Source organism: Nycticebus coucang, chromosome 7 (genome assembly GCF_027406575.1).
Source record: "Nycticebus coucang isolate mNycCou1 chromosome 7, mNycCou1.pri, whole genome shotgun sequence".
In the NCBI taxonomy this organism is placed as follows: Eukaryota; Metazoa; Chordata; class Mammalia; order Primates; family Lorisidae; genus Nycticebus; species Nycticebus coucang.
In genome coordinates, this window is record NC_069786.1 from 69,477,338 (window position 1) to 69,490,682 (window position 13,345).

The 13,345-nt window shown below is 44.6% G+C and overlaps 1 protein-coding gene across 2 annotated transcripts in view; it reads left to right on the forward strand.

Moving 5' to 3' along the window:
- The window catches only part of MAP3K20 (mitogen-activated protein kinase kinase kinase 20), a 210,707-nt gene that overhangs the window by 168,843 nt on the left and 28,519 nt on the right, over nucleotides 1-13,345 (forward strand). For both annotated transcript variants that reach the window (XM_053597117.1, XM_053597118.1), the window contains exons 12-16: nucleotides 2,302-2,346; nucleotides 4,096-4,126; nucleotides 4,223-4,362; nucleotides 8,811-8,873; nucleotides 9,795-9,887. In XM_053597117.1, coding sequence (XP_053453092.1) covers nucleotides 2,302-2,346; nucleotides 4,096-4,126; nucleotides 4,223-4,362; nucleotides 8,811-8,873; nucleotides 9,795-9,887 — 372 coding nt within the window. The remainder of the gene's footprint in view (nucleotides 1-2,301; nucleotides 2,347-4,095; nucleotides 4,127-4,222; nucleotides 4,363-8,810; nucleotides 8,874-9,794; nucleotides 9,888-13,345) is intronic.

The following is a 13,345-nucleotide window of genomic DNA, read 5'->3' on the forward strand; positions in this document are numbered from 1 at the left end:
TGATTCTGATTAGTTGCTTCATTTACAACCTTTATGCAAGAAATACTTATTTCTCAATTTTGTTTAGTGTAACATTTGGGAATTTGTATAAAAATAAAAACACTACATTTTTCCCCCATCCCCTTCCTATAAAAGCCAGCCTTGATGCAGAGAAATATTTCTGTAACCCAGTCTGTTGTTTCTGGAACTAATCAAAAAATTCCTTATTTCACATTTGCTTCCGTGATGGGAGAAGGGATCCGCATGTTTCTGCAGCTGTAGCCAGCTGCCCTGGGAAGAAACAAAACTTATCTTTGATCAAGTGCAGCTTTAGGTTCCATTCCTCAAGCCTTTCCTTTGCCCATTGCTAAAGCAGGTGCATCCGATGATCCCCACATACCTGATTATTTCAAGGGAGGAAAGGAACAATCTTTGAGGGGAGTAGAGTGCGTGGGGTAGTGGAGTCCACATAGAATAGTATTGATGAAAGTGTATACTTTATGGCCTTGCAATTTGTCTGTAATACTCAAATTCTTCACATCCCTATTTATTTTAACCCTTGTGTTTTTCTTTTTAAAAAATTCTGCTTGGAGCTCCCAGAGTCTGCCTCATTTTCCCTTTTTCCTCCAAGATGAACCTAACTGCCTCTCCTGCCCCAGTTAGGGGATCATGCTACACCCATCCTTCCCTCTACCCCCTGACAGTTTTTCCCTTGTTGCTTCTCTTCACCTGGAGTCAAATCTCCTCCTTGCCCTGCAGCACCCAGCTCAAGCCACCTGCCTTCCTTTGTCCCAGGGAACTCCAAAACTCTTTGTGAACACATCAGTCTTTGGTATACCATTTCAATAAATGCACCCTTCAATTTTATCCATTCTATGAAATTATTCAATAAAAAAATTATCAGATATTATATGTCATGCACAAAGTAAACCAACATGAAGGTGGCCTTAGATTCCCCCATGTAAAATCTATACCTATTTCACCTCCCAGTTAAATTAAAAGCTCCTTGAAGGCAGGGTTTGTACCTTTCCTAGCAGAGTTTGGAGATGTGGGTACAAAATAAATACCTACAGGTTAGGATTAACTCACCCACCCTCTGATTTTTATACTAATAGTAAAAGCAACCAAATTCAACTTTATTTTTTTTTAACTTGCAAAAAAATATTGTTTGTTACAGATGACACTTTGCTTTATCTCATGAGCAATCTGAACACTTTGGCTAGTTAAGCAAGTGAAAGCTAGTGGCTGTACCAAACTCTTAATTCCTATTGCAGGATACAGACCTTTTCAAATTATGTAAGAATTTATAATTTAGACTATGGCTATGAGGCATATATTGAGATGAGAATAGCTCTTTGGCTGTGAAAATGGTGCGGGCTGAAATCCTCTGTGAGTCTTCCTTCACTTGTGAACCTGACAAAGAGATAGATGTTTTTGTCTGTTTTAGTTAGACCAACTTTGGGACCACGTATTTCAAGACCGTGCCAATTTCACATGTCCTTCTTCATCCATGGATGCTAATACTTGTTTTTGGGTTTTTTTTGTAGAGACAGAGTCTTACTTTACGGCCCTCGGTAGAGTGCTGTGGCGTCACACAGCTCACAGCAACCTCCAACTCCTGGGCTTAAGCGATTCTCTTGCCTCAGCCTCCCGAGTAGCTGGGACTACAGGCGCCCGCCACAACGCCCGGCTATTTTTTGGTTGCAGTTTGGCCGGGGCTGGGTTTGAACCCGCCACCCTCGGTAAATGGGGCCGGCGCCTTACTGACTGAGCCACAGGCGCCGCCCTGGATGCTAATATTTGGTTTAAAAAATAGAACACCAATGAGATAATATTTAAACACTTAGAAATCCCCCAATGAGGCTAAGCATGATACATCATCTGGTTACCAAATGGTTGCTTTGAAATGTTCATTAATAAACAAATTTTCCTTTTGTCCAAGAATTCTGAGGAAGGCTCTGGAACTTGACAAATGTCAGAAATTCCTTGACTGCCAAGGCCCTATTGTGGGCGGCAAAACCACTATGAGTCTGCCACGTGCCAAGAGGAATATGCCATGTTGCACAATCTCTCCTGAAACAGCTCCCCACACACAATAAGTTGTTGCTGAGAGACTTCTGTACATTACTGGCTTCTGGGGTCAAACTCCTTGGAGCCTTGGGTGCTCTTAAAGTCAGGGAAATTATTTTCCATTCAACCTACCGTGCCAGAGGAAGAAGCCAGAGCAACAGCTGAGGGCTGAATGAGTGAGACGGGAGGACAAACCAAAAAGACAGTGATAATATTCCTCTTTTTTTCATTTCATGCATATTTTCCACGCAGCTGCTGCCTTCCTTTGAGATTGGTGCGTGGACCGAAGACGACGTGGTAAGCCGCCTCTGTTAATGCCTCCTTTGACCTGGGCAGGTGTTTCATAAATGTGTCCACATGTTTAAAAAATACTGCCAGAGGGAGTTGAGCCTTAGGAGATCCTTATTAGGAGAGGTCGACAAATTCCAATGTTTTTCTATTTTAAATGCAATAATGATTGAAAATAAGGTCTCAAGAGCAAAGCAAGTATTTCTTCAAATCTTGCATGAGGATTCTACCTCCCTATTTTCTCTGAAAATATCTCAGAATACAATAATAACTACCAGTGACAAAAGTTCTGACTCCAGATAGCAAATAAAGATACTTGAAAAAAGGGGGTCTTGAATTTTCTTAATATGCCAGCTATGGACTTGACCCGTGATAGATGGAGAAGGATCAGGGGAAGGTAGTGTTGGGCTGGGATTACACAGTGCTAGGTGCAGAAAGTGACAGCTTCATAGTTGCCATCCCTCCTCCGGCCTCCCGAGGACAATGGACTCCAGCACACCCAGACGTTCTCTGCAGCTGTAGCTAGAGAAGCTCCATGTTTTTGACTGCAAGCAAACTATTTAGGTCCACAGAAGCCCTCTACTCCACATTGTGGATAGAAACCCTGAGGCCTAAGGCTGCTCAGCCTGTGACGGCTCCATATCTGCTTCTTTAGTGACAAGGCAGGAAGGAGAATTCCTGATCAGACACTTCGAGAACTTATGCCTGTCCATGTTCATTAAATAAAAAGGGAAAAAACAGATACAATGCCAGCCTTGGCAAGTATGGGTCCCGCCCCGGAGAACAGACCAGGTGCCGTCACTGGTAGAAACTCTGCCGAAGGTCTGTGTGTCTGGCTCAGGCTGGTTCCGGGCCTGGCTTTCCGTAGACCCTTGTGAAGTAAAACCACTCTCAACATGAGCTCACCTCTTTGGCTTCTGCAGAGCAGGGAAACTTGGCACCAGTTTATTCACTGGGCCCCATGACTCTAACTTTCCTGCCAGCCTTGCTTAATAAGGAACGAGGACTTAGGGTCTCCTTTATTCGTGGGTTTGATATAATCCCTTGATCCCCAGCTTCTCATTTGAAAAGAAATTTTTAGAAAAGCACCAAGTTCTAACGGCTATTTTTAGTCTTTGCTCTGAGGTTGAGTGGTTTCCAGGCCACTTAAATAAAATTCCATGTTTGAGAGCTCCCTAGAGAATCAGAGGGAATCAGAGATGGCCTTCTACCCATCTCTCGTCCTCCACATAGTGTGGGAGGACACCAGTAAACTTGTGACACGTGACATATGAGGACTGAGGGCAATGGGGTCCAACCTCATTCTACTCAGAAAGTTCCACACTTTGATTTCTCCAGAGCCACGTGGCTACTTACTGACCAGGCCTGGAAGAGAGGACTCACTCTGTCCTCTTCACTGTCCACTGCTGTGTGATCCTCATTACTCCTTGAATAAACCTGTGCCTCTCCGCAATCCAGGGGACCACCGGCACACTGATGGAAAGGTTACTGCAAGTTAGAAAAGATATTAAAACATATCCCAAAGGAGGAGGGAAGCCAACAACCTTTGAACTGTCCAAGACCCCTGAAGGGAGGGATATCCCCAATGTGAAAGCTTAAGGTTTTAAAACTACAAAGAGAAAACCCTCCATTTAACCTTCATGGGTACAGCAGGAATTAAAGATATTTGAATCTACTAAAAATTATATGCTTTACTGTTAAAACTGGACGCTGACCATGTGCAAATCTTCAAAACCATGTATGTCCTCTCTTTCACAGTATTTTTGGGTTCAGCAGCTCGTCAGAAAAGGCAAGTGGTATAAGTTACCTTCTTCATTCATGACGTTAACTTTGCTTCGGAGGTAATTCAGTCTAATTTTGTTCTGCATTCAATCTCTTCCTGCAGGTGACTCTTCAGCAGAGATGAGTGTGTATGCAGGCTTGTTTAAAGAAAACAACATTACAGGGAAGCGGCTGCTGCTGCTGGAGGAAGAAGACTTGAAAGACATGGGCATTGTCTCCAAGGGGCATATCATTCATTTAAAGGTACCTTGGGAAGGGCAAACATTCCAGCACAAATCGCACCCGAGCCCCTGCTAGGTAGCAGATCTCGAGTTAGTGGCTACTGCGTTGGTGGCTCCAGTGCTGACACACTTCCCCACTGATGAACAGCTGCCCCCTGGGGACCCCGGCTCCCTCCTCACAATCCAACAGCAAAAGGGTTCATACCCGGTATAGCGGGACTCACCAGAACATAGACCCTGCGCCTGCAGGAAGTCTTCAGTCTGGTGGAGAAAACAGATATGACCCCTGCAATGATGGGACAATGGCAACTGAGAAAAATGCCACAAACGGGGGGGGGGGGCGCGGGCCGAGGAGAGGCCTCCATGGAGAAGCTTGAGGCAGTAGAAAATGGGGGACAGGGAGGCGGTAAGCAAGCGATGGGGTTGGGCAGGAAGAGTTGCTAAGGGAGGCAGAAGCATAGTGAGCGGGAAAACCTGGAACCAAGGCAGTGTGGGCCCCGAGAGCAGTGTCCGCCAGGGGAACACAGGAGGCAACTCCACGCATGACCCAAGGGAACCCCCGGCCACTGCAGTAACCTAAAGTTATTTGCGATCTTCCTCAGTATGACTCAGGACAGACACCACCAGGTGTGTATTCTAACCCCCACTTTTAGGAAACCCTAGCATTTCCCCCAAAACTTCAATCCTGAGTAGTTTTAAAACTCAAGCTCCTGTTTTTGTTGTTGCTGTGATTGCTTTTTTTGCAGTTTAGCAACCACACCTGTTTTATGTCTGTTTGGGGGGAGAGTATTTGAGGGGTTTATTTTTTAGTTATTCAAACCTAGTGAGAATTGCTGCCATCTGTGTGGATTTATTAACCCGGTTTCAAGAGAGATGTTACACAGATAAAATCAAGCTTTCTCCATCCCCAGTGCGGGGAGGTTAGAAAGAAGAGGGGAAAAGACGGATGTGTAGAAAAAGCAGCTTCCCATCCAAATCCAGGTCCTCACAAAGGCCCTCCCAGCATGCTGATCTTCCCCTTACCTCAGAGCTAACCACGCTGGCCTTTCCAGAGAAATCCTGTCAAGGTCCAAAGAGAACTCACTCCCTTCGCCCTGCGGCCACGAGACCCATGTCAGTAATGCCCTTCCCATCCCTCAGCAGCCGCTGGGTAGCAGCGTAGCACTGACCACCTCCCCAGGAGAAAGAATACCTCACCGTCGTTTCCCTTTTGGAACATGGACAGAAAAACTTGTGGATAAACATATATTTCAAAGACTGGCAGAGAATTTAATCTCATCCTCTGGGTGTGGGCAAGTCTAGTCTGCGCCGGCTTAGGTGTGCCACGGGAGGAATTTCTGCAGCACACAGACATTTCAGCATTCAAAAGAGAAAGTTTGTAAATCTTGTCCTATTTGGCAGATACCAAATACAATGCCCTCACTTCCCCTTCCTCTCTGCTGTCTTTGAAAAGGACCAATATTCCTTAAGGACCAATTAGGAGGAAGAGGTGATGAGCTGTACCAAAAGCCCTAAATATTCCCAGAGGTGGCCAAAGAACTCGCCCCCCCACCCCCACCCCCGCTGGCTGGCATCGCTGAGGCCAACAGCGTCCAAACTTACTGTTCATTGTTCAGCAAACTCAGTGACTGCCTGCTAATTGCAATTCAGGCCTGTGAAGATTTAAAGAAGTCTGCAGTTATGAAATTTACATCCAGAGAAGAGAGAAAATGTGCACAAACACTTCTGGGCGGTTGGAGGGGAAGGGGACTCAGGACCTATGGTTGGGAGGGGTGGTGCAGAGAGACGGGAAGGGGACCCTCGGGAGTGGATGGCTCTTGACTTGGATCTTGGAGGAAGGACAGCATTTGGAATGGACAACAGGAAAGGAAAGAATGTGAGTCTAGACCAGCAGTTCTCAAACTGTGGGTCGCGACCCACAGGAGCTGTATTAAAGGGTTGCGGCATGAGGAAGGTGGCGAATCACTGGTCTAGGCAGAGAGATAAGGAGTTAAGAAAGAAATAGAAGAGAACGTGGAGGAGCAGAGATCAGTTTTGATCTGAGTGGCAATAAATAGCTCAGCCTGCTGGGAACATGGGCGACAGCAGGACTGGCAACGCCTGAGGGGCAGGGAGGCCGGGCCGGGGCCTGGACAGCTTATGACTTTGGGTTGGGAGAGTATTGTCTGGACTTCAACCAGCAGCCGGGAGCATTGACAATTAATGTGTTTAAACTTGGCTTATGTAAGTTTTAAAGTGGATTAAAAAGTAGAGGTGGAGTTTGAAAAAATAGTTAGAAGGGCATAAAATAGAGAGTAATAAGGACTGGCTGGTGTAGCAAAAATGTGAAGGAAGAAAGGAGGATGCTACGGTCAGGGGCTGACGCTGTTGCGACGCACGTGACCTGGTGTGAAAGAAGCTGGACGTGAAGGTCACAGGGCGTGACTCTGTTTACCCGAATGTCCAGAATAGGCAGATCAGTCAGGAATCAGCCCCTGACTGCTGGGGCTGGAGGGAGGCATTGCGCAGTCGCTGCTTAAGGGGTGCGGAGCCCCTTTGTGGGTGATGAAAATGTTTTGCACTATACACAGGCAGGGGTTGCATCGTGAATGCACTAAATGCTACTGAATCTCCCGATTTAAAATGGTTAATTTTATGGGGTGTAAATTTCACCTCATTAAGAAATAGTAATAAAAAAGAAAGAAAGCATAACACCTTTACAGCCCTGCCCAAGAGCAATCTTCTCCCAGCTGGAAAGCCTTCTGTCTTTGGAGGACCAGATGCCTTCAGAAAGGATGCCCATGACTAGGAGAGGTCAGGGGAGTCTGAGCAGGAGAGAGAAGAGGGAGACAGGGGGACCTGTCCAGCAAGGAGGAAATGGGGAGGGAAGGGTGTTAACAGCAGCCAGAGGTGGGAAATGCTTGAAGATAGAGTCAGTGATGAAAGGGTCAAAGGCTGCAGAGAAGCCAAGAAACATGTGTAGAGAAAAGCCCCTTTTTAAAAGCAGCTGCTTGGGGTTAAAAATTCTTTTGCCCAGTTGGGGTCAGTGCAGTGTCCTCTCCTTATGACCCAGAGGGGCTGCCTGACATCCAAGGGAAGGGATGGCCCCCATCTGGGAGGGACCTAGGACTGCCCTCAAGCTCCTGGTGAGTCTTGGAGAGCATGTAACAGCGGTCATTCACAGAGGGAACCCTCTCCCTTGCTGCCAGAGCTGAGGCTTAGAGTGGCCACCTAGCTGAGGGCCTATGCCAACAGGGGACACGCCACTGAACTCAGTTGCAGCATGGGTGTTTCTGACAAGCTTAGAGAGGGAAAGGTGAAGGGCAAGGGGTCCTGGAAATTTATTCTAGGTGGACCCTGCTTGTACTCTTCGGGGCAATTTGGATAAATAATGCTTCAAGCTGGGCCTCTGGGGATGACTGTGTCCAGACTAGAGGAGCCCTCCCGGTACCTGGCAGAAGTGTTTCTCTCACACACACCCCGATGGTGAGAATGTGACCTTCATTCTCTGCACTTCCACTAAGGAAGGCACAAGCATTGCATACCCTCTCCAGGAGTCTCCCAGTCCTTAAATGGGAGGTGATCTAGGTGGAAAGTGAGCAGTACTTCTCCTGTCCTGCCTGCTTGTCGTTCCTCTCTGTGGCCTTGTTGTGGCTCCCTTCTTCCCTGAGCCTGCAGGCCCTTGTGTGGAGGAGCGGGTGTAAGGTGTAGGCTGGAACACCCAGTGAGTGGTCATTACACTGTCAGGTGTCAACAGCTTTCATTTTGCTTTAAAATGAAAAGATGGGGCGGCGCCTGTGGCTCAAGAAGTAGAGTGCCAGCCCCATATACCAGAGGTGGTGGGTTCAAACCCAGCCCTGGCCTAAATAAATACATAAATAAATAAATAAATGAAATGAAAAAATGCATCTAATTTTTCTTAGGTTGGCACTTTTTTACTCTACATAAGTTCATAGAAAAGCTGAATTGTCCCTGATAAGTATCCAAAAAATCATAGTATAAATTATTCTCCTTTCCCTTAAGATTTCTTTGTGCTTCATTAGTAGAGAAAGTGTTGGACCCATATCCATAGAAAAGCCCTGAGCAATGTAACAAGGTTGAGTGAGATTTCAGCCTTCCTGAAGGTCTGTAGTGTTGTACTTGTGTGTCGTCCTGTTCCCGTGTTATACAGAGTGACACCTGCATTCTATAGCCCAGATTGAACATGAACTATACTCTGCTGGTACTTGAAGAATGGTTTTATTGACTCCGTAGTCTAAGGTTTAACTTCTTTAAAATATCTTTCTGTTCCTTTAAATAATAACAAACTACCTACACTACTCTGGACAATCAGGTTTATTCTCAATAGATGTTAGATATTAACATCTTGATGATAACTTATGAACTATGTAAATAAGGAAAGTTTTTATACTCCGTATGTACCCATTGTTTTAATCCCCACTTGGCATCATCAAATCATTAATAAAGTCATGTGACTTTTTTTTTTTACAGTCAGCCATTGAGAAATTAACCCATGATTACCTAAACTTGTTTCACTTCCCACCACTAATAAAGGTAAGTAAGGCTTTTTCTAACTAAAAGAGTATTTCACATGCACCTGCCACAGCCACACCTACATTTGCCAACATCGGAAACAGTTGTTTGAAGTGAAATTTAATCATATCTGCCCAACAAAAGGCCTTTTGAAGCTAAGGTGTGTATAAATCAAACACCTTTGTTCCTTAAAGTTCAAATATTAACAGTGAGTTCCAGATAAGAACAGCATGCCTCAGTTTAGTGGCCAGGAGATGGAAATGTCAATGTTATAGGACCTCTGGCCTCCCCCCTGGCCTGGAGACCTTTCAACATGTAAGTCACCGAAGAAATTCCCACACTAGAGCTCTGGATTATGATTTTTATCAGGGGTGGGAGGTCTATTATTTGAATAACATACTAGTATATTTAACATATTTTGAATATAATCCAAAGGTATATGGCATACTTCATAATAAAATCAGCAAACCCTTGCAACTAGTAACACAGAACTCTACTCATTCAAAAAAAAAGCTCTGGTTTTTCAAATGGACCCTAGAAGATTCATTTTGTTATGCTACTTGGACCTCATCCACATATGCCCTAGCGCCTGCACAATTCCCCTTTAGGAATAGCTTGTAAATCCTCTGGGTGTGGTGAAAAGCTCAAGTTGAAATCTCACAATGCATCTCCAGGTGCTCAGCGCATTTCTGGGGTAAAATTGCCCGTGAGATGCATTGTGATAAATATAAGATAGTGACATTCAATTTGAAGGACCTGATATAAATCATTTAGCAAAGTTCTGAAAGGCCTAATACGTTGTTTCTCTTGCTTTAAGTAATTGTAATTTATAGCTTACTCCAAAATAACCAAAAGTTAAACAATATATTAGAATGGAAAAAAACTAGTGCTATGAAGTAAAAACAACATCTGGAATAATTGGTGCTTGGATTTCTGTTTTAGGACTCAGTAGGTGAACCTGAAGAAAATGAGGAAAAAATAGTGAACCTTGAACTGGTTTTTGGTTTTCACTTGAAACCAGGATCTGGCCCACAGGTAAATCATACACATATTTTTAAACCTTTGGATAAATTTCAAACTAATTACTTTTTTTTGCTCCTGTAACTCCATGGTTTTATACACCCCCTGCCAGCTGGTAACTTGATTCTGAGTAAATTTATAGACTTTATAAAATAGAATTTAGCTGAACGGCTGACAGCTGCTGCTGTAAACCAGTCTAGGAATCTTACTTTCTCAGTCTGCTGAAGAATCCTGTGTGAGGCCGTCCAAACCTCAAGGTAACTCACAGCAAAGCCCGGACGGAGAAGGGCCCAGAGTGTGTTCTGTGCGCTGGGTATACTATTCATACTGTTCACATCACCGCTTCCTGATATCCTGTTTCTTAAGGGAAATCAGTTTTCCAAGAGTAAGCAACTCTGAGAAAGGAGGCAATAAGGAGGCCCAGATGATAACGTCAGCTCTCAATAGGGTGCAACACCCCTTCAATCAGGCTTGTACTTTCCCATTGTTATGTCTGGAGAATGTATTTGACCCGGGTAACATGTGAATCAGAATTATAGTGGGTTGTGTTACTTTAGATTATCACAATAGCTAATATTAATAATCATGGTAACATACTAACCATTTATTGTGTGCTAGGCATACTGTACTGAGGTGTAAATGCTATTTCCATCCATTTTGCCAATGGGGAAACTGAGGCTTTGAGAAGTTATGTAACTTGTGCAAGAGTTCAGCGTAGGGAGTAGTAGAATGAAGACTTGAATGGAAACTGTTCTATCCCCAGAACCCAAGCTCTCAAACAGCTGTACTATTCGTACCTTTCCTTTGAGGAAGCCAAGGGATCTTATAAACATAATGCCAATTGCTCTGGTAGGCTCAGCAGGCCCACTGGCCATTTGTTAATAAAACCATGATTGCCCCCAGGCCATTAGGAACCAGTGCTTAGGAATGGTTGGAAATTGTTGCAAGAGGTTGAGTTTCACTTTTCTAGACACCTGGCAAAGGCCTGTCTTCCCTGAGCTGTTGCAAGTATTTTGATGCTTCTGCTGAAAGGAAATCTGTACCTCCCTTGTTTGAGCCACAGAATGTGGTTGAGTGAAAGCTGCTCTGAATCCAGGTTTCTTGTGTATGAATACTTTGAATACTTTTCTTTCCCACTGCGAATGGATCATTGCTGTTCATTCTCTTATTCAAAGCATCTATAGAAAGAGCACAGGAAAGTAAGTGCCTGTCTCTCCAACTGTATCACTGCCCCTTCTGAACCTGAGATTCTGTACCTGTGGACGCCTCCATCCGATGGTAAATAAAGTGCATATTTCAATTTGTCTTCTTTAGAATACTTGAGTCCATGGCACTTAATTTATGAGTTCTCTTTGTTTAAACCTTTTAGGGCTTGTAGATGATAAAAGAAGAGAAAGGAATTTCTTTGGAAGAGATTCAATAAAGGACAGTCTCAACCAAGAAAATATTTTCTTTTTTTTAAATTTTTCTTTTTTTAAGAGAGTTTCCCTTTCTGTTGCCCAGACTAGGGTACCATGGCATCAGCCTAGCTCATGGTAACCTCAAACTCCTAGGCTCAAGCTGTCCTCCTGCCTCAGCCTACCTAACAGCTGGGATTACAGGTGCCTGCCACAAAGCCTAGCTAGTTTTTCTATTTTTAGTAGAGATGGAGTCTCACTCTTGCTCAAGCTAGTCTCAAAACTCCTGAGCTCTAGCAATCCTCTTGCCTTGGCCTCCCAGAGCACTAGGATTACAAGCATGAACCAACATGCCTGGCCAAGAAAATATTTTCAATTAACACACACACACAAAAAAAAAGAAAGACTTTTTAATCTTGAAAAATGGCTCAGTGAGTAGGGCGCCTGCCCCATATACTGAGGGCGGGTTCAAACCCAGCCCCCGCTGAACTGCAACCAAAAAATAGCTGGGCGTTATGGCGGGCGCCTGTAATCCCAGCTGCTTGGGAGGCTGAGGCAGGAGAATCGCGGAAGCCCATGAGCTAGAGGTTGCTGTGAGTCCTGTGTACATCCTGGCACTCTACTGAAGGCGGTAAGGTGAGACTCTGTCTCTACAAAAAAATAAAAATAAATAAATAAATAAAAATAGATATTTTTGGTAAAAATTAGAAGCTATAATATAATAGTCTGTTTTTAACCATGATCGGGTATACTTCTTAAATCACAGGTTAGAAACAAGGCCTAAAATTGCCAAAACACTTGATATTCTGCTGTTCCTTGGCCACCCGTTCAGAGTAATAATTTCATCCATTCATTCAGCAGGCCTTGACTGGGACCCTACTTTGTGCCTGCCCTGTCTATGCTAGATGCTCAGAATACAAAGTCAAAGAATAGAGTCCTGGATTTCAAGAAACTTACAGCTCATTGAGAGAAATAGACAAGACCAATGAAAGCCTACAGTACAGGACAGTGAGTTTCTACAACAGGGTGCACATCATTCTACGGAAGCACACTGGATGCTCCTCTATAGCAGATGGGACGGGGATGAGGAGTGGTCTTGAAGTCTTCTTGGTAGAAGTGATTCTTCAGCTAAAATTTGAAAAACACTAGGTAGAGAGAGGTCATTGAAGGTGACAGGAAGTGTGTGTACAAAAGCTTAGAAGCATGAAGCCAGGAAAACACAGGGAGGTCTTCTGGGGCTAATTTTGATAGGACTCATGATTCAACTCAAGCATCCTCCCTCTGGGAAGAGTTAGCATGGGGCAGGGGAAGTAGTGTCATGAGAGTTAAGGCCAGAGGGGGCGCTGGCTGCCAGAAAAAGAACTGTCTCATGTGCTAAGCCAAGAAGTTTGAAGAGTTTTAATCAAAGAGTAGAAGGGATTAGATTTATGTTTTTAACAGATCTCTCAGAAGCACAGAAGAGGATGAGCAGGAATGGGGTCACACTAGAGAAAGATCTGTGAGTAGGCAGTGCAGACAGCCGGGTGACCGGTGGGGAGGAGGTGAGGCTATGGCAGTGCCACAAGTCCCAGGACACACTGCATCCCAAGCTGCAGACGTGGTGAGTGAGAGAGAGGGCCTGGAAGGTACGGACGTTTCTAGGCTGGGCAGCTGGAGAGATGGTGTTACCAAGTAATATAGCCAAGGGGAAATATACAATGTGGACATGATGCCAGGGTACTAAAAGTATGAAGAAGTGGCTGCAATGGGGGATGCCATCAGGAAAAGCTTTTTTTGAAAGGGATGAGTATTTTGTTGAGGCTTGAAGGAGTTGATGGGCAATTGCAAAATAATTTCCTGAATGTAATGTTGAAAGCTTTTTCTTTGAGAACACTTCTTTCTAAAGAGCTTGAGTACTTAAAGTTACCTCATCTCTCTCCCTGGCATTTGTGTGAGATACATAAGGCACAATATTGCTGATTAAGGAACAGCAAGAGAGGGTGGCGCCTGTGGCTCAGTGAGCAGGGCGCCGGCCCCATATACCGAGGGTGGCAGGTTCAAACCCGGCCCCGGCTGAACTGCAAACCAAAAAATAGC